Source organism: Schistocerca piceifrons, chromosome 2 (genome assembly GCF_021461385.2).
Source record: "Schistocerca piceifrons isolate TAMUIC-IGC-003096 chromosome 2, iqSchPice1.1, whole genome shotgun sequence".
NCBI lineage: Eukaryota > Metazoa > Arthropoda > Insecta > Orthoptera > Acrididae > Schistocerca > Schistocerca piceifrons.
This window is the reverse complement of record NC_060139.1, coordinates 1,106,871,007-1,106,891,590: the sequence shown is the minus strand read 5'-3', so window position 1 is coordinate 1,106,891,590 and position 20,584 is coordinate 1,106,871,007. Positions and strand designations below refer to the sequence as shown.

The window sequence follows — 20,584 nt, the reverse complement described above, 5'->3', positions numbered from 1 at the left end:
ATGCCTCCCTTCTCACAACCGAGTAAATATGTCATTGTTTAGAGGTGTGCAAACAGTTACTGACAGGCTGCCAAACTAAAGTGGAGAATTTTAGCACCAGAATGTGTCCTGAGATTAGACGTTGTTACACCATTACACCCCAGAAATGAAAAAAAAGCAGCACAGAATGGTGCAAAAAAGATGACTCTGTACCTGTCAGCAAAAACCGTCTCTTCACAGGGAACGTTCCTTCAACAGTCTTTTTTTGACTGATTTTCACCATGCTGGACACTGCATACTATTGGCAATTTTTGGACAAAACAAAATATGATTACAGTCAGAAAAGGCACACATTTGCAATCTACGACGTGATCACGCTTCGTGACAATGTTCGACCCCACACAGCTGCCTGAACTCAACAAAAATTTCAGGAACTGTTCTAGACCACACAGAACATTCCCCCTACAGTGCGGACTTATCATGCTGTGATTTTCATTTATTTGGACCACTAAAGGAAGCAATCGGAGAACACAGAAAATCAGAAGGTGGTGTTGGAATCTGTTCCACTTCCTGACCCATATAATTATTACAAGGTGGTTTACAAATTCACGTGTTTTTATCATACTGGATCTTAGCCGAGCCTGTTACCAGATAGCCCTCACTGATAATTTCAACAGCCTTTAACAGAATTTTACACAAAATAAAATATTTTAGGATTTAACACAGTTTCCTTTGGTTTGTCCACTGGTGTGGCAGTATTGTTTCGCCTTTTACTTTCGGTTTTAGGGGATATAAATTTTAAGTTTGAGTACAATTACTTAAAACAATGTGGTCATTTATAATGCAACATTTGCTAAACATTCAGAGCATATAGTTTTACCTATGACTGAAGCTTTTCTTATCAACAATGTTACCTCTGACATCTAACACATACTTGTTTACTCCACAGTATTATGTAAAGTAATTTAAAAAACTTGCAAATAGCGCACCTTGAGAACAGCTGACAGATTGTTAACAGAAATATTTGAACAATAATTAATAATATCTTGGTTGCATAACCAAATGGTGATGAAATAATAATGTGTGTCAGTATTTTGCAGCTTATTAAAGCCAACTGCTCGGTATTATTCACATTCTTCCTAACCACCCAGAATCCCAAACCCTGATTGGGTTCAAATTCACTGATGCCATCTACATGGTCTGGACCAAGGGTGACAATTCCATAGCCACATTCATCCAGGACCCCAACACCTCCTTCCCATTCATTTCACCTGCTCCACTTCAACCCAAGAACCCACCTTCCTCAATGTTGCCCACCTCAAAGACAGCTACGTCAGTACCTTCAACCACATCAAACCTACCGACCACCAACAATATCTTCACTTTGACAACTGCCACCCATTCAACATTAAGAACTCCCTAGCCTACACACCTATGGTCATCACATCTGCAGTGATGAGCAGCGTTCTCCAAATATGCCTAGGGTCACACTAAGGCCTTCACTGTCTGAAATTACGAGGTTTGGAACTTTAATAGTGGCAACTATTTATTTACAGCTCATACAAAATAGATACAAGTTTCAAAGTTTTGCTGACCTTCAAAGTAGTCACCAGCATTGTGTATAACCCGTTGCCAGCAATGTGGAAGTAGTAGGATACTCTTAGCAGTGCCGGTTGTGTTGACAGTTCAAGCAGTGCTATATATTGCCCGACAATTTTGTAGCAGTTCTGAAGAGAATGCCGTGAAGTTTAGAAATCGAGTTGAACTAATAACGGCTTAAGTCAGGGAAGTGCAGTAGGTAGTATAGCACTTAGCAGCCCCATCAGTCAAACAAATCAGTAACAGAATGATATTTCACTCTGCAGCGGAGTGTGCACTGATATGAAACTTCCTGGCAGATTAAAACTGTGTCCCGGGCCGAGACTCGAACTTGGGACCTTTGCCTTTCGCAGGCAAGTGCTCTACCAACTGAGCTACCCAAGCATGACTCACGCCTCGTCCTCACAGTTTTACTTCTGCCAGTACCTCGTCTCCTACCTTCCAAACTTTACAGAAGCTCTCCTGCGAAGTTAGAGCTTCTGTAAAGTTTGGAAGGTAGGAGACAAGGTACTGGCAGAAGTAAAACTGTGAGGACGGGGCGTGAGTCGTGCTTGGGTAGCTCAGTTGGTCGAGCACTTGCCTGCGAAAGGCAAAGATCCCAAGTTCGAGTCTCGGTCCGGCACACAGTTTTAATCTGCCAGGATGTTTCAAATCAGTAACAGCTTGCACTGTACTTGATTGAGCATTGTCCTGCAAAATGATTGTCAGGTCCTGCAGAAAGTGTCATCACTTCTGTCTCTATGCTGTTCATTTTTGGAACACAACCTACGACCAGCTTAGAGACAGAAGTGAACAGCAAGGCACCTTGGGACACATTTGAAGTTACTTTTGCTTCCCTTTATCCTAGATAACCTGCTGCATCCTGGCAACTTAGTCACAAAATTTACTCGATACCTTGCACAGTCGTATTTTTGATAGTAAGTCTTGACAAGGTACCAAGTCAAACACTTTTCAGAAGTCAAGAGATAACACACCTACCTGACTGCCTGATTTTGTGACTCTCCTAATATAATGTGAAAAAAAGAGACAGTTGGATTTTGCTTTTGGAATTCACACAAGTTGGCATGGAGGAGCTCATTCTGTTCAACATATATCATTACATTTGAGCTCAGAATATGTTCTATGATGCTACAGCAGATAGCTGTCACTTATATTGGATGTCACTTATGTGGCTCTCTTATGTTATCCTTCAAATCACTGAGCACAGATTTTGGTGCAAACAATCTATGGTATGTGGTTAAAATGGAAGTTAACTCATCTGCAAATTGTGTACAGAATCTGACAAGGATTACATTGAGCCCTGGAGCCTTGTTTAATTTTAGCTATTTTCTCTATAACTCGATGTTACACCACACACACACACGCACACACACACACACACACACACACACACACACACACACACACACACACACAGTGAAATCAATGTTATAAGTGCCACTGGCTAGAGGGTGAGTCGAAACTCTTAATCACTCATTTTCAGTAATGCAGTGTCAACTGGCTTCATGCTTTACAATACCTCAAGTGTCACTCAGCAATGACTACAGAAACGTGTAGCTTATTAGGAGCTGCAGCACCTTTCAACTCCCTATGCACACTCTTTGTACTTGCTAGAGTAATGGAAGCACTCTGGAACTCGTGCACAATTCCTTCCACAGATTTCACCTGACTACCTACAAGCTCCCTCCGCAATGCTTGACGGTCCATCTGTCAGTACATGAGGTCAGCTTGGTCTTGCTTCAGCTGTGGTTTTTACTTAATGTTTCCACCACACAATTACATTGCTGCCAGTCCACTAGAGCAGCTTTAGAAGGGTTGAAATACTTCCAATTTAGAATTTTGGATTTGTTACTCAGGTGACATCCAGTGACTAGTACCGTATTTACTCGAATCTAAGCCGCACCTGCGAAATGAGACTCGAAATCAAGGAAAAAAAATTTTCCCAAATCTAAGCCGCACCTGAAATTCGAGACTCGAAATTCCAAGGGAGAGAAGAGTTTTAGGCTGCACATCCAAATCGAAACAAAGTTGGTCCATTGTAATACAATTTAGGTCGAATGAATGACGATACAGCTACAGTAGTTTGGTTCGAGTTTTAAGCTTAGCAGTTAAGCTTTACCATGTAGCCATTGCTATGCGTCAGGTGCTCCGTCCGTATTTATACGGGTACCATTCCTTTATCAAGTGCTTCGTCTGGTTTGAATTGACTGCTCATTTTTCTTTGATCTGGCAAGTGCCGTTCTCTTTGTTATAGGTGTTCACGTCATTCTAAGCTGAAAATGCATTACTGTACTGTGTCACGCATTGTTTGTCGCATTCTGATAATGAGTGTTTACGACTTGCCGCCGCTCGCGGCATGGCTTGCTTTTGTGCGCGCAACCGCCGCTTTTAAAAAAAAAAAAAAAAAAAAAAAAAAAAAAAAAAAAAAAAAAAAAAAAAAAAAAAAAAAAAAAAACACTGGTGCTTTCCTTGATAATGATCAACAAGAACCAAATAATAGACTGCGTATGATAGATGATGTTCTGAACGAGAGTTTAGCGAAAAATTTTCTCCGTTTGAAAATCTTTGCAGGCCTCTGTAGTATATTACATTCTGCACAGAAATTAGTCATCTTAGATTTAAAAATCTTGTCAATTGCCGTGCTTCATTTCTGACTATATCACTATTAGGCGTAAGAACAATACGAATATAAACATGACATGATATGTGTATTATTCCGTGTTTGCTGTTGTCTCACATATGATTCACAATTCATAAAAGTTCTTATTAGCAATGATCTCTTGTCCCAGGTAGGAAAAAATTCAGACAAACAAACTTGCCAGTCGGATTTTCGTAGTACGCTGAAATGCTGCTACATTCGAAGATGAACAATACGGAATTTGTATTTACTTTGTTGGATACTGTATGAAAATGCAGTGGTCGAAACTCGGGGCGGTGAAAAAAAGTTCGTCTTCCACTTTTTTTTTTTTTTAATTTACTGACGCAGGGGTTTTGTCGCCAGTATTTATCTTTGTGCCTGCAAAGCATACCTGTGTAGCGCTACATAATTCGACGGAAGAAGTTAGTTGTGACGGCACCTACCAACATTTTTCAGATCTGCCGCTTACTTTGCACTCGATTCTAAGCCGCAGGCGGGTTTCTGGATTACAAAAACTGGAAAAAAAGTACGGCTTAGATTCGAGTAAATACGGTAGACATGCAAAGTCAGTGAGTTCTCCTGACTGGCCCATTCTGCTTTTGCTGCTCTAAAGACAACTTAATACTCCCCATCCTTTTATACTGGAGGGTTTGCCTCTCACGACATCTAGTGGTCAATTACACATTACATAAGAGTGTCTGGATACTTTTGATCAGAATTCAACATTTCTACTCTTGTTTTGCTATCCTTAATTTCAGTTCCTGTGGCATCCATCAGTACTACACACTTACTTTGGTGCCACTGGCAGTCTTTATCTATGACCACATTTTCTTTGAGTTCTGTTAGAAATCTTGTCTGAAATTGTCCAGTAAGATTCTCCCACAGCAGTCAATGAAGGCTTCTCTCTTGATCCGCAAATGTATTGCACTCAGGATATTGCTTATTGTTCAGAAGTCGCTGTTTCTTTACAAGTCTTTTGATGGCTGCATACCATGAGGGGTAATTCCCATCATGGATGCTACTTCTACATACACATATATCAAGTGCATAGTCAGTTATTCCTTTTACCGTGAGACTCAGTTCTTCTATGTGCTCCTGCCCAAATAAAGTTTCTCTTTGAGATGCAACATGATTGCCTTTTTACACAGCTTACTGACATAAATATCTTTCTACTTATTTTAGCTGCACTCTGATAATCATTATTGCTATAACTGCCTCATGGAACTGATATCAGTTTTCATGTGAACATCATGAAAGAGGTCAGGTTCATATGTTGCCATTAGGTTTAATATATTTCTATCCTGAATCGGCTCCTGAATTGTTTGTTCTAGGTAGTTTTCAGAGAAGGTATTTAGTAATGTTTTGTAGGATCTCTTGTCATGCCAATGACTTTCAGAACCACAAATATCCTAATTTATTATTGGATAGTAAAGTTCTACTCTGGTGATGACAATAAGATTGGGAAACATGGCTTCTAGCGAAAGTTGTCTAAAGTTGATAATTACACCACCTCCATTTCCCTTTAGCCTATGCTATCAATATACGTTTAAATTTCCCATAAAAATCTGACTGCTGTCAACTTCAGATTTTAAAGAGCTTTTTGTGCCAAGTACGAGGGTTGGAATTTGAATAGTGGCAACTATTTATTTACAGCTCGTACAAAGTTTTACTGACCTTCAAAGTAGTCACCAGCATTGTGTATAACCCACCGCCAGCGATGTGGAAGTCGTAGGATACTCTTAGTAGTGCCAGTTGTGTTGCCAGTTTGAGCGTCGCAGTCTATTGCCCGATGATTTTGTAGCAGTTTTGAAGCTAATGCCATGAAGTGTTTCCCTAAGTTTAGGGATCGAGCTAAACTCACAATGGCTTAAGTCAGGGGAGTGCAGCAGGTGGTATAGCACTTAGCAGACTCATCAGTCAAACAAATCAGTAACAGCTTGCACTGTACCCTTGAGAATTGTCCTGCAAAATGATGGTCAGGTCCTGCAGAAAGTGTCATCACTTCTGTCTCTTAAGCTGATCGTAGGTTGTACTCCAAAAATGAACAGTGTAGAGACAGACGTGATGACACTCTCTGTGGGACCTGACCATCATTTTGCAGGACAATGCTCAAGCTCAAGCTGTTACTGATTTGTTTGACTGATGAGGCTGCTAAGTGCTATACCACCTACTAAACTCCCCTGACTTAAGCCGTTGTTGAGTTCAACTCGATTTCTAAACCGAAGGAAACACTTCACGGCATTCGCTTCAGAACTGCTTCAAAATTGTCGGGCTATAGACAGCAATGCTCGAACTGTCAACACAACTGGCACTGCTAAGAGTATCCTACAACTTCCACATAGCTGGCAATGGGTTATACACAATGCATGTGACTACTTTGAAGGTCAGTAAGACTTTGAAACACGTATCTATTTTTTATGAGCTGTGAAATAATAGTTGCCACTATTAAAGTTCCAACCTTCGTATTATGTGATCTTTACTGCTTCTTAGGAGTGCTTCAAACTCTGGCACTCTGTAGTGAGTACTTTGGCAGTTAACCAACAGTATTTTAATATTCTCATTTGTGGGGTGGGGGGTGCATTTCTTTGAAGCTTACCTTAAAAGTTATGGGTTTCCTACAGCTAGCACAAAGTGGATCACACACAAAACCACCTAATGTGAAAAATCCTTGTGTGCACACCACATGCAGTTTGCTTCCTGGGCAGCAACCTCTGACATGTTGTGTATCCCCAACCCACATTGGATGAACCTACAGTTCTCAACCCTGTGGAGCAAATCTGAAAATTTGCAGCCTTGTTCATCACAGAACCTTCACATTCTCTGTTCGAGCCTTCCACTGACTCAGAATCAGGGGGCCATAATCAGTTCGGGAAACAGTGCTGGAGACTGTGAGCTTGGTTGGAACTCACAGAGAAACATTATTCTTTTCCATCTTCTCTGTGTGTCACCAGAACAATTTGATGACAGACACCATCTGCTCCAACGTGTGCCACAATCTGCAGTTTGTTCCTCCCCATTCCTTCACGAATGCTGGAATAGCCCCTTCAACACATCGACCAAGACCTCCAGTTGTACACACAGAGTACACAAAAAGTTATATCCTCCAGCACTTGCTTCCATTCCCCTGATACTGGCAGCTCCGGCACTGCCCCACAGCGTGAGAAACTCCTACCCGTCCCTCGTCACGCCGGGTAGCAGGCGCAAGCAGTATTGGCTACCCGCCAGATGATTCTACTGCAGGGGTTCGGTATACCTGCAACCTGCTCCTAACAGTTCCACCTTTCTGCATTCTGCCAGTGCAGTGTGAATGCTTATGCTACGGCTCAGCTGTTAGGACACTCTCATGTTACCGTCCGTCTGCCACTGCCCACCCAACCTCCTTTGAGCAAGCACGCCAGTTGGAACAGCCCTAACAGTTATTGTTATTTAGTGCACATCACAACAACCTATGACTGCCAGACACCTCCCTCTCAATAGGGGGCACAGCAGGTTTCTCAAAAAGTGAAGTGTGTCTCACTAGCACAATTTCTGTGGAGGACAGCAGATTGATTTAGTCAGTTACGGGGCCGAGTCATTCTCAGTTCGCACATATTCTGTTCAGGGCTTCTATGCCTACCTCACACATACCACTCTGTGGTGTAGAGCCCATACTTCCTGCAGAGCAGACAGCATCCACAGAAGAGGACAATACCTCAGTAGCTCCACTACCCAACTCGGAATTTTGCCTGACACGAGCATTTGAAGCTGCTTCCGATCACTTGGAGCAATTTCCAGCTGCTTACAAGCAGCAATGAACTCATCCCGTGCCTGAGGATAGTATTCACAGTTTGTGCGTTCTTACTGGTGTGACACTTTTGTGAACGCTAAAAAATTAACTTAAAATTAGCTTCGCTGATTTTGTTTTAGATTCAGGATATGTTTAGTTATGAGGAGTGCAAGTTCCCCTAATATCTGAAACTACAATACACTAACAACAGTTTCTGTAAATAGTTAAAGAAAAACTTGGGATAAAGTTTACATATTTCTTGAAGACATATTTGTTTCTCGAAGTTTTTTCTTGGTTACACTCACTAACAAACTCTCGTAACAATGTCAAAAATGTTAATATGCAACATATATTGACAACATTAATTACTATCAAAGTGGGAAAGTGAATGAAATGACTGTTCCGGAATGCGAAGGCTGTTGCCAAGTTTTTAAAATGCACAAATTAAGTTTACAACCGATGATGTAAAATAAATTTTGCATGTTTAGTTTAGTTTAATTTTTTTAAATCCATTTCATCAGAGGCGAATCAATAGCAATATAGTATAACAAATTTGAGTAGGTTTTTAAGGCTGATTACTAAGGTTTATATTATTTATAGTCTGCTGGGTGGAAGGGAGTTTCACACATACCTAATTTAAAACATTATCAACGGAAAAAGAAATATGGGCAAACATACTTTGTGCTTGTGTTGAGCACAACAATGTATTACTTATTAACAATCCTACTACTTAAGTACCATACAAATTCTGGTGTGCCGCACTGACTCCATGCAGTCTTCCAGCATATGATTGCCCCCAGTCCATCCTTGTCCATTAGGGGCTAATGTGGTGAAGTGTTGCTGCCACCACAGTAATTGTTTGTCAGCCAAGTAATATTAAAGGTGAAGGAAGATTGGGGATAGAGCACACTGGCAGGAAATTGTTTGCGGATATTTTACAGGAATCATTCTGGCATTTAGGAAAACTGTGGAATACTTTGTCTGGACAACTGGAGTGAAACAACTAACACCAGAGGTAGCTTTGGGGGCATAATTAATTATAATATTAATATACTAATACCGAAAATACTTACATTTAAATGCAATCTTTTCACTGACAGCAACCGAATTGGAACTGACATCCGCTATCTCGACTTTAGAAGCATCGTACACTCGGCAGAAGTAAGGTGAACCTCTCACTGCCCTCGCACCATGCGTGACATCGATTTTGTATGTCCCTGGGGCAAAGAAGTGCTGGCTATTTCCACAAGAAATATTCATGAAGTACATGATATTGTCATTAGGACAAAATATCAGTAACAAATGTGATGTTAGATGCTCACATTATATATGCAAACATGAAAACAAAAAGCAAGACGATCATAACACTTCAAATGAAAGTATGAAAACAACCAACACAAATAAAAAATATACTGTTTCATCTCATCTACAAACCTGCAGTAACAGCTGTGAACTCAGCAAGCAGGTTCCCATCCTTTTGTTGATAGCACCTGACTGGAACCGCTGTACCGAGTGGACCTGTGATCACCACATCAAACTCCTTTGCTGGATGGCCAAGTGTTTCGATCACAAATGTAGTAACTTTGCCTGCTTGTGATTGATATAAGCCAAGTCCTGTGGCTATTACATCTTGACCTACAGCTGGATTTTTCACAGGCACTTCAAATGGGCAGCCTGTAATATATTATGAAGTTAACTGTCCATTATTAGCCATACGAATGACATGCAAGACAAAACTGTTAGAGCAGACTTTAAACATGTCTTTCCTTAAACTGAGCTCTTTTTTCTTTCTTTTTACTTTTTAATCACAATATTAGTTTGACTGTATACTGATTTGAACAATGACACACTAATTTTTTACTCCTACCTATATGAATGTAGTGGAAAGAAACAATACAATTGTGTCATTTATAAAATTACAAAAAAGATGTGTTCCAAATAACTTCACGTGTCCTGAACAATCAGTCCTTGTTGAACAGTAGGCCATTTGTGACTCTATTGAACAAATTAAGACAACACATTTCTTCAGCACATTTAACAGGCAACAGTCACTTGCCACATGGCTGCCTCTCCACTACATTATGGCACCTACTGGGGAAACGAGGGCCCTACCATCGCCGGACACAGCCGGCAAAATGTTGCATTTGCAAAGCCGCGTGACACCCGCTAGGCCACAGTATCCATATGCCTGCCGGTCTTTTTAGGACCCCCACCCGCAGCTCTTTGGCAATTGGAATCTGTGTCTAGTGCAGAATCCAAATCCAATCTCAATTGTGTGACTGAACCCGCCCGTGAATTCAATAAAATGAAGAGTCTCTGATGTCACACTGCGGGACCGCCAATTGTGACCATGACTGACTGCGTCCTCTGAGAGTAATCTACAGTAACAGACGGTGTGCTTTCTCTCGCAACTTCATGGAACTGTATTCGATAAGTGACATTTCTTCTAACAGAATGGGACAATAACTTTAGTTTCTGTCGCCGTGAAGATGTTTTGTTGTTTGTCCAGTTTCTGTAAAAATAAACTTCTATTTTCAGTGCTACTACCCGGGGACCTTCTTGTTTTACATGTGCATTATCTGGCAACATGAAACTTTAATAACAACTACAAATAAAATCATGTTTTTGTGTATCATGTATGACTTGAGGTATTGCTGGTTGTCCTCTCAGGCATGGCCAGTTTTCAGAAAAAATTAATACTCTTATCTTTTTCATAATCAGAAGTGAGTCATATTTTTGTGCAGGTCACACAAGTTATGAAATGCAGATGCCTCCTACTTTAGTCCAGTGGACAAAATTATCATGCCATCCACAGTCTGTCTATAGCACACTTCTTCTCTGTTAACTACAGCTGTTCTATGGGAAACTTATATTCTAAATGATCAAGAAATATTAGCTAATGTCCCCATCAGGCTACAGCCCATAGCTAAGACCATGGAAGTTTTTCTATTAAAAATGGAGTAGGTGCAGGACTGGATTAATTGTAGATATTTCGTAAGTTTGATTTCTAGTTGGCCAAGTTTCCCATATTTCAAAAAATTGCTCTTTAGAACATTAATTGTTTCATCCAGAGGGACATTTGTGTATAACTTCACCATGTCTAATGAAAGAAATTTACTCTCTAGTGATTTATTAACTTTTTTAATTTGGTTAATCAGTTCATCAGTTAACAGGTGTTTTTTTTATTTCTTTTAAATGGATTACTAAAAGTGTAATTGTTGTTGATTATCTTATTTAATGTTTGACTTAACAGATGAACAGGGCTCCCTATACAGTTCATGACTTGTCTTATGTGGCTATTGTCTTTACGTGTTTTCAGTTGGGCTCCTAGTTCAGGAACTCCCAGACTCATAGCAATGCTGCTTTTCTTTTCGCTGTCTGTAATCTGAAAATGTCAGTTAAGTGCATTTTCAAGCAAGTTGTGTATTCCTTGGATAGTTGCCTCCACTGATCTATGTCTGCATGACTAAACAATATTTATAAATATTTTACTTTTGGCATTGTGTTTTTTATGTATGTAACTCTTGCTGTTAACAAACACCTTACTTGTATTTTTACTATAATTTTCTGACATCCTTTTCACCAGAAATTTAACTGTATCAATGACATGTACAACAGGTGCCAGGTGCTATTCTACACCAATCTATAAAATCGAAAAGTTCTTTCCAAAAACTCAAAGTTTTTGGATGAGTTAATTTAAATTTCTCCCCCCCCCCCCCCAACTGTGGTAAATTCTTCTCCCCCTCCCCCCCCCCCCCCCACACACACACACGGACCGTGGACCTTGCCATTGGTGGGGAGGCTTGTGTGCCTCAGCGATACAGATGGCCGTACCGTAGGTGCAACCAGAATGGAGGGGTATCTGTTGAGAGGCCAGACAAACGTGTGGTTCCTGAAGAGGGGCAGCAGCCTTTTCAGTAGTTGAAGGGGCAACAGTCTGGATGCTTGACTGATCTGGCCATTGGTGGGGAGGCTTGTGTGCCTCAGTGATACAGATGGCCGTACCGTAGGTGCAACAACAATGCAGGGGTATCTGTTGAGAGGCCAGACAAACGTGTGGTTCCTGAAGAGGGGCAGCAGCCTTTTCGGTAGTTGCAGGGGCAACAGTCTGGATGATTGACTGATCTGGCCCTGTAACACTAACCAAAACGGCCTTGCTGTTGTGGTACTGCGAACGGCTGAAAGCAAGGGGGAAACTACAGCCGTAATTTTTCCCGAGGGCATGCAGCTTTACTGTATGGTTAAATGATGATGGCGTCCTCTTGGGTAAAATATTCTGGAGGTAAAATAGTCCCCCATTCGGATCTCTGGGTGGGGACTACTCAAGGAGACGTCGTTATCAGGAGAAAGAAAACTGGAATTCTACGGATCGGAGCGTGGAATTTCAGATCCCTTAATCCGGCAGGTAGGTTAGAAAATTTAAAAAGGGAAATAGATAGGTTAAAGTTAGATATATTGGGAATTAGTGAAGTTAGGTGACTACAGGGTTATAAACACAAAATCAAATAGGGGTAATGCAGGAGTAGGTTTAATAATGAATTAAAAAATAGGAGTGCAGGTAAGCTACTACAAACAGCATAGTGAACGCATTATTGTGGCCAAGATAGACATGAAGCCCATGCCTACTACAGTAGTACAAGTTTATATGCCAACTAGCTCTGCAGATGATGAAGAAATTGATGAAATGTATGATGAGATAAAAGAAATTATTCAGGTAGTGAAGGGAGACGAAAATTTAATAGTCATGAGTGACTGAAATTCGAGAGTAGGTAAAGGGAGAGAACGAAACATAGTGGGTGAATATGGATTGGGGGAGAGAAATGAAAGAGGAAGCCATCTGGTAGAATTCTGCACAGAGCATAACTTAATCATAGCTAAAACTTCGTTCAAGAATCATAAAAGAAGGTTGTATACATGGAAGAATCCTGGAGATACTAGAAGGTATCAGATAGATTATATAATGGTCAGACAGAGATTTAGGAACCAGGTTTTAAATTGTAAGACATTTCCAGGGGCAGATGTGGACTCTGACCACAATCTATTGGTTATGAACTGTAGATTAAAACTGAAGAAACTCCAAAAACATGGGAATTTAAGGAGATGGGACCTGGATAAACTGAAAGAACCAGAGGTTGTACAGTGTTTCAGGGAGAGCATAAGGGAACAATTGACAGGAATGGGGGAAAGAAATACAGTAGAAGAACAATGGGTAGCTTTGAGGGATGAAGTAGTGAAGGCAGCAGAGGATCAAGTAGGTAAAAAGACAAGGGCTAGGAGAAATCCTTGGGTAACAGAAGAAATATTGAATTTAATTGATGAAAAGAGAAAATATAAAAATGCAGTAAATGAAGCAGGCAAAAAGGAATACAAACGTCTCAAAAATGAGATCGACAGGAAGTGCAAAATGGCTAAGAAGGCATGGTTAGAGGACAAATGTAAGGATGTAGAGGCTTATCTCACTAGGGGCAAGATAGATACTGCCTACAGGAAAATTGAAGAGACTGTCTCTGACTATGTACTGAGCGGTGTTTCGGTATGCTCTGCGTCCATAATGTGTTGATGTACGGGCGTGGTGTCAGAGGTCGGAGAGGGTAAAACCCGTGCTGGCTTGACACGTTCAATCGATACCTTTGTAGGAACACCATTGTACATATGTCCACGGTACGCTTATTTCTACTCAGCACCTGAAATGGGCCCGTATATGGTGGTTGTAAAGGCAATTTGACTGAGTCTGTTTGCAACATTACTTGAGAGCAATCATGTAAGTCTTTGTGTACAAACACCTTACGGTTGCCATGGCGAGAAGGTGGCGGGCAACATATATTTGTGCAGTGACGTTTTAGCTGCTGCACCCAGTGTGTGAGGCCCTCTGGTCCAGGTAGTGAGGTCGGTACTAAATAATCTGCAGGAATCCGTAGTAGCTCGCTGTAAACCATCTCGGCAACTGATGCACCAATATTGGGTTTGTGAGCTGTCCGCAGGCCTAACAACACTAATGGTAATGGTAATACTTAAGTCCATCTCTCTTGATGACACATCAATGCTGCTTTGAGTGTTCTGTGCCATCGTTCGACCATACCATTACTGGCAGGGTGATAGGTAAATGTGTGGTGGCGTTGGAAACCGCACATTTTGTATAGCTCGAGGAACAACGTAGATTCGAACTGATGTCCTTGGCCAGTTGTGACATGAAGGGGGCATCCAAAATGGGCAACCCACATACACAGAAACGTCTTCGCAGTAGTTTCGGCTGAAATATCGACTATTGGAGTTGCTTCTGCCCATCTTGTGCACCTATCTATGGCCGTAAACAAATATTTGTAACCATCTGACGGTGGGAGTGGTCCAATCAGGTCCACGAGAATGTGTGCGAATCTAGCAGAAAATCTCCAATATCAGCATGCACATGTCGTCCTACTTTACTTTGTTGACAAGGAATGCAGGAACGTACCCAAAGCAACGTGTCAAATTTCATTGGAGGCCACACAAGCAATCTGTCAGCAGCTTGATTGTAGCGTTGGCTCCTGGGTGCGATAATGTGTGGACACTGTCAAATGCCATCTTGCGCAATATTTCTGAAATGAATGATCTTCGTCTGCCATGATAAAAGTCGCACCACAGCTTCCGCTTGGAGTTGGGCACCAGAATTTTCTCGAACTTCTGACCTGTAGACGGGTCGTTTAACAGCTGTCGTAGCTCTGCATCCTTGGTCTGTTCCACTGCAAGTTTATCATAGTCTATAATTTCTGAAATCTCGCAAATATGTGAAAAATAGTCAGCCACTAAATTTTCTGCGCCTCTGCGTATATCTGTCGTGAACTGACTTATGAACTCAATATAACGGAACTGTCTTGGTGAGCACTTATCACTGGTGTTTTTAAAAGCTGATGTTATGGGTTTGTGGTCTGTAAACACAGTCACTGGTCCAGCCTCTATTTGTGGGCAGAAGTATTGAACTGCTTCGTAGATCATGAACAATTCTCTGTCATACGCGCTCCACTTCTGTTGCGCAGTCTGTAACTTTTTAGAGAAAAACCGTAGTGGTTGCCATTGCCCTTCTACACGCTGGTGCAGCGCCGCCCCTATTGCTGACTGGCTCGCGTCCACAACAATAGCTAGCAGTGCGTAATGAACTGGGTGAGCGAGCAACACTGCTTTGCTGAGGCTTGCTTGAAGATCATTAAATGCTTTGTCCATTTCTTGTGTGCACTTAATTATTCGTCAACCTTTATTGTAGGCAAGTCGCCTACATAATTGGTGACCCCAACGCAACCTTCTGACTCCAGATCAGAAGGTTGCATGTTCAGATCACGTCGGGGTCAGCAATTATGTAGGCGACTTGCCTACAACAAATAATTGCATAGCCGTCCGGTATAATGTGTTAACGGAAGAATATTTATTCGCAAAAACTCACAATGAGAAGAAACTAAAAAAAAACAGAGAAGTAACAAAAACTAGGAAACACTATCGTCTCACGGCAAAGATAAAAAAACAACACATGGAGGGGGGGGGGGGGGGGGGGGGGGGGGAATCCTCTCGCGCACTTTTGATATCACTTTGCACCAGACATGAAAAATATCACTGCCACAAAACCTTTGGAGAAAAGAGACCCACTTGTATGAATATCAAGAGCTCAGATGGAAACCCAGTTCTAATCAAAGAAGGGAAAGCAGAAAGGTGGAAGGAGTATATAGAGGGTCTATACACGGGCAATGTACTTGAGGACATATTATGGAAATGGAAGAGGATGAAGATGAAATGGGAGATATGATACTGCCTGAAGAGTTTGACAGAGCACTGAAAGACCTGAGAGAAGATGACATTCGATTACAACTACTGATGTCCTTGGCAGAGCCAGTCATGACAAAAACTCTTATCATCTGGTGAGCAAGATGTATGAGACAGGCGAAATGCCCTCAGACTTCAAGAGGAATATAATAATTCCAATCCCAAAGAAAGCAGGTGTTGACAGATGTGATAATTACCGAACTATCAGTTTAATAAGTCACAGCTGCAAAATACTAACACAAATTCTTTACAGACAAATGGAAAAAACTGGTAGAAGCTGACCTCAGGGAAGATCAGTTTGGATTCCGTAGAAAAGTTGGAACATATGAGGCAATACTGACACTACGTCTTATCTTAGAAGAAAGATGAAGGAAAGGCAAACCTACGTTTTCTAGCATTTGTAGACTTAGAGAAAGCTTTTGACAATGTTGACTGGAATACTCTCTTTCAAATTCTGAAGGGAGTGAGGCAGTGTTGTAGCCTCTCCCCGATGTTATTCAATCTGTATATTGAGCAGGCAGTAAAGGAAACAAAAGAAAAATTCGGAGTAGGTATTAAAATTCATGGAGAAGAAATAAAAACTTTGAGGTTCGCCGATGACATTGTAATTCTGTCAGAGACAGCAAAGGACTTGGAAGAGCAGTTGAATGGAATGGACAGTGTCTTGAAAGGAGGGTATAAGATGAACATCAACAAAAGCAAAATGAGGATAATGGAATGTAGTCGATTTAAGTCGGGTGATACTGAGGGAATTAGATTAGGAAATGAGAAACAAAATAGTACAGGAGTTTTTTCTATTTGGGGAGCAAAATAACTGACGATGGTTGAAGTAGAGAAGATATAAAATGTAGACTGGCAATGGGAAGGAAAGCATTTCTGAAGAAGAGAAATATGTTAACATTGAGTATAGATTTAAGTGTCAGGAAGTCGTTTCTGAACGTATTTGCATGGAGTGTGGCCATTTATGGAAGTGAAACATGGATGATAAATAGTTTGGACAAGAAGAGAATAGAAGCTTTCGAAATAATGTGCTACAGAAGAATGCTGAAGATTAGATGGGTAGATCACATAATTAATGAGGAGGTACTGAATAGAATTGGGGAGGAGTTTCTGGCACAACTTGGCTAGAAGAAGGGATCGGTTGGTAGGACAGGACAGGACAGAGTAGCATGGTGAGCTGCATCAAAACAGTCTCAGGACTGAAGACCACAACAACAAGCAATTTATATTTTCACATGATATGCTAAAAGCCAGTTGGATGGACACAAGTTATATATTTTTAATTAAGAAATGTATATAAAGGAGGAAGCAAACATTGACAAAAGTTCTTGATCAATATACTTCAAATTTTTCCACAATACTATAAGGGGCATTCAAAAAGAAATGAGCCGGAGGCATAATTACAGAAACAGTACCTGTATGCTAGAAGTATTGACCCTGAGTGCCGAGACACTTGTCCCACTGTGACTCAATGCAGTGAATGGCTCTCTCATAAAATTCCCAGGTCTGCGATATTAACCACTTCCGCATGTACAGCTGGACATCGTCATCTGAGGTGAATCGTTTGCCCCGCAGAGCCTTTTTAAGGGGGCCAAAAATGGCATAATCACAGGTAGAGATGTTCAGACTGTATGGAGGGTGGCGGAGAACCTCCCATTTGAATTTCTGGAGGAGTGCTACGACTGTATTGGCTGTATGAGGCTTTGCATTGTCTTAGAACAGAATGACCCCCACAGGTGAGATTGCCTGGTCGTTTTGATTTTTGGCTAACGGTGTCAAGGTTTGCGAGTAACACTGGGCATTCACTGTTGTCCCCTACTGCAAGAAGTGAATTGGAAGGGGGCCATCTTTTGGTCCCCTTAAAAAGGCTCTAAAGGGCAAACTATTCACCCCTGACGACAACGTCCAGCTGTATGTGCGGAACTGGTTACCATCGCAGCCCCAGGAATTTTATGAGATGGCCATTCACCACTTTGTGTCACAATGGGACAAGTGTCTTAACAGCCAGGGTCAATACGTCTTAACATACACGTATTGGTTTTGCTAATTATGCCTCCGTCTCGTTTCTTTTTGAATGCCCCTTATATAACAGTCAGATAGACATAGACTATACATTTTGTTACAATACAATGAACAAGTTTTCTGTTAAAACTGACTCAGAAAAAAAAAAAATGCTGTGGTTCGAAATGTGCATGTTCATTTTCTTTCTTGCATTTGGTTCGAACAAGGAAAATGGAGCATTAGAACCATTAGACAATTTTTTTTCTCACCAATGTGCCCCAGGAGTAATGGTCAATATTTGCAAATATGACTGAAACAGTCATTCAAAGCATAAAAGTCTAGTAAACATGGGCTCTAAGAGCCTTTGAGCTTCAAGCACCTTTTCATCTTTACTGCTGTGAAACCCATCTTTTCTACTGAAAGAGGCTCTAAAGTATGCATTTTAGAGCTCATGTTTACTAGGCAATTTTTTCTTGTTTTGGCCCATACTACCTTCATCCAAATTAGGGAAAGCAAAGAGCTGCAGTAGATGAAATTTGTCTTACAGTATTGAAGATGAAGTGCTCATAGCAGTTAAGTTATGCACTGCATCCTATGCCACCCTATTCATGGGCCACCTACAAAAATCCTTCCTAAACACCCAAAATCCTAAACCCCTCTGGTTCAGATTCACTGATGACGTCTTTGCAATCTGGACCGAGGGTGAGGACACCCTATCCACATTCCTCCAGAACCTCAAAAGCTTCTCCCCCATTTCCTTCACCTGGTCCTACTCAACCCAACAAGCCACTTCCTAGATGTTGACCTCCACCTCAAAGATAGCTACATCAGTACCTCTGTCGACATCAAACCTACTAACCACCTGCAATATGCCTGGGACCTTCGAAATTGAAACCACTGCTTTCCAACATGTGGAAGAGAAACTCCAGGCACGAACTCCATACATTGTCAAAGCTGTTGATACCCTATCCCCATTTTGGAACACCACTACCCACAAACACCTATCATATCTATAGTGACCCCTCACAGTACCCAAACCCTACCTAGCTGAGCTTATCAATTCACCACTTCCTCCTAAATTCCCTCTCAATACTCCTCGAAATTCAGAAGCCAAACCAACCCAAAACATTTTTGTTAATCTTTCCACCAGAAACCTCAATCCTATAGAAGTTTCAGTCCTATTCAAAGGTCTCACCTTCAGCCCCACAGCCAAGTTTAACCATGTTGGTCTTGTGAAATACCTATGTTCCTTCTCCTTATCCCTTCAGTTGAAACACTCGTTTCCCACCAATTATTCCAACCAAAGCCAACTTAATACCAACACTGAGCCTTGTCCCCAACAGATCATACCACCATCCAATTGTGACCTTCATTACCCACTGCCCCCACTCCCTCAGAATCACCCCATTGTCACCTTCTACAAACACCTTGCCTCTATTGTGGCCTCATCATCTTTCCCCAGATGCTTCCCTAAAAACACTAACCTGTCAACAACAGAAAGGACAGCAACTCACAACCTCAAAACAGATCCTGATTTAATCATCCTCCCCTGCAGCCGAAAACCCCCACCACTGTCATGATGAATCACAATGATTACCTGATAGAAGACTTCCGTCAAGTATCTGACTCCCCGACATACAGAAATCCTTAGATCCATTCCAGAATGTGTACCTCGAGTCCATCTCCTTCCTCACCCCAATGGCACCCTGCACACCCACTTTCTTCACACTCCCCAAAATCCGCAAATTAAACAATCCTGGAGACCCCATGACAGCTCCCACTGAAAGAATTTCAGCTCTTGTTGACCAATACCTCCAACCAAGCTAAAGCTTAGACTCTCACAGTAAAGATACTGACCACTTCCTCCACTTTCTCTCCAGCACTCCATTCCTTCTTTTTCTCCTGAATCTCCGTCACAGCTGTGTCGTCTCCCTATATAACAACAACCCTCACACCCACAACCTTGCCACTATTGTAGGCCTTCACAGACAGCTCCTATGCCCCGGCCCCAAAACATATGTCCCATGCCATATCCTCGCACCTCCTCATCATGACATCCCATCGTCCTCCACCATCCCCAAGGATCTGCTACAAAGCCCCCTTCCCATCAACCTGGGCTGGAGCAACTGAACCACATCCTTTGTCAGGGCTTTGATTATCTATAATTATCCTCAGAAATGAGTGACATTCTATCTAAGATATTTCCCACCCCTCCCAAGGTGGTATTATATCACCCACAAAACCTACAAAACATCCTAATCCATCCCTATGCCACACCCACTCACAACCTCTTGACACAGGGATCGTATTCCTGTGGAAGACTGAGGTGCAAGATCTGTCCAATCCACACACCCATCACTTACACTTACCTGATGGCCAACACGCAGCCGAGAATAACATGCTTAATTTCAATCGCTGCTTCACAACCTACGTCATCTGGATCCTTACCTCCACCACTAGCTCCTGTGAACTATGCAGATGGGATTATCGTTGCAACACATCCATGGCTCCTGTAACCCTCGAGGCTTCAATCTCTGCTAACTCACTGTCTCTACTCTCTCCACCCACCAGTTTCACCATCCTCTGTCTTGCCATTACCTTCTACTCCACATCTCCATATCACCTTCATCGTGCACCTCATCCCACTACATGCATATCATCTGCCCAGCCCATCCACCTCCCCCCCCCCCCCCCTCGCATTCCAAGACTGCAAACTGGTGCCTCCCTCCAAGCCACTAGCCACTCACCCCCAACCCTTCTCCCTGCCTCCTGACACTCTGCCTCCTTTAGCCAAACTCCACCACATCCTAGTC

At 41.8% G+C, this 20,584-nt stretch overlaps 1 protein-coding gene across 2 annotated transcripts in view; it reads right to left on the bottom strand.

Annotated features, from left to right (window-relative positions):
- LOC124774941 (filamin-C) overlaps positions 1-20,584 on the bottom strand; it is a 284,171-nt gene that overhangs the window by 93,947 nt on the left and 169,640 nt on the right. For both annotated transcript variants that reach the window (XM_047249638.1, XM_047249637.1), the window contains exons 20-21: positions 9,417-9,656; positions 9,056-9,199 (exon numbers count right to left, since the gene is read on the bottom strand). In XM_047249638.1, the coding sequence (XP_047105594.1) occupies positions 9,056-9,199; positions 9,417-9,656 (384 nt within the window). The remainder of the gene's footprint in view (positions 1-9,055; positions 9,200-9,416; positions 9,657-20,584) is intronic.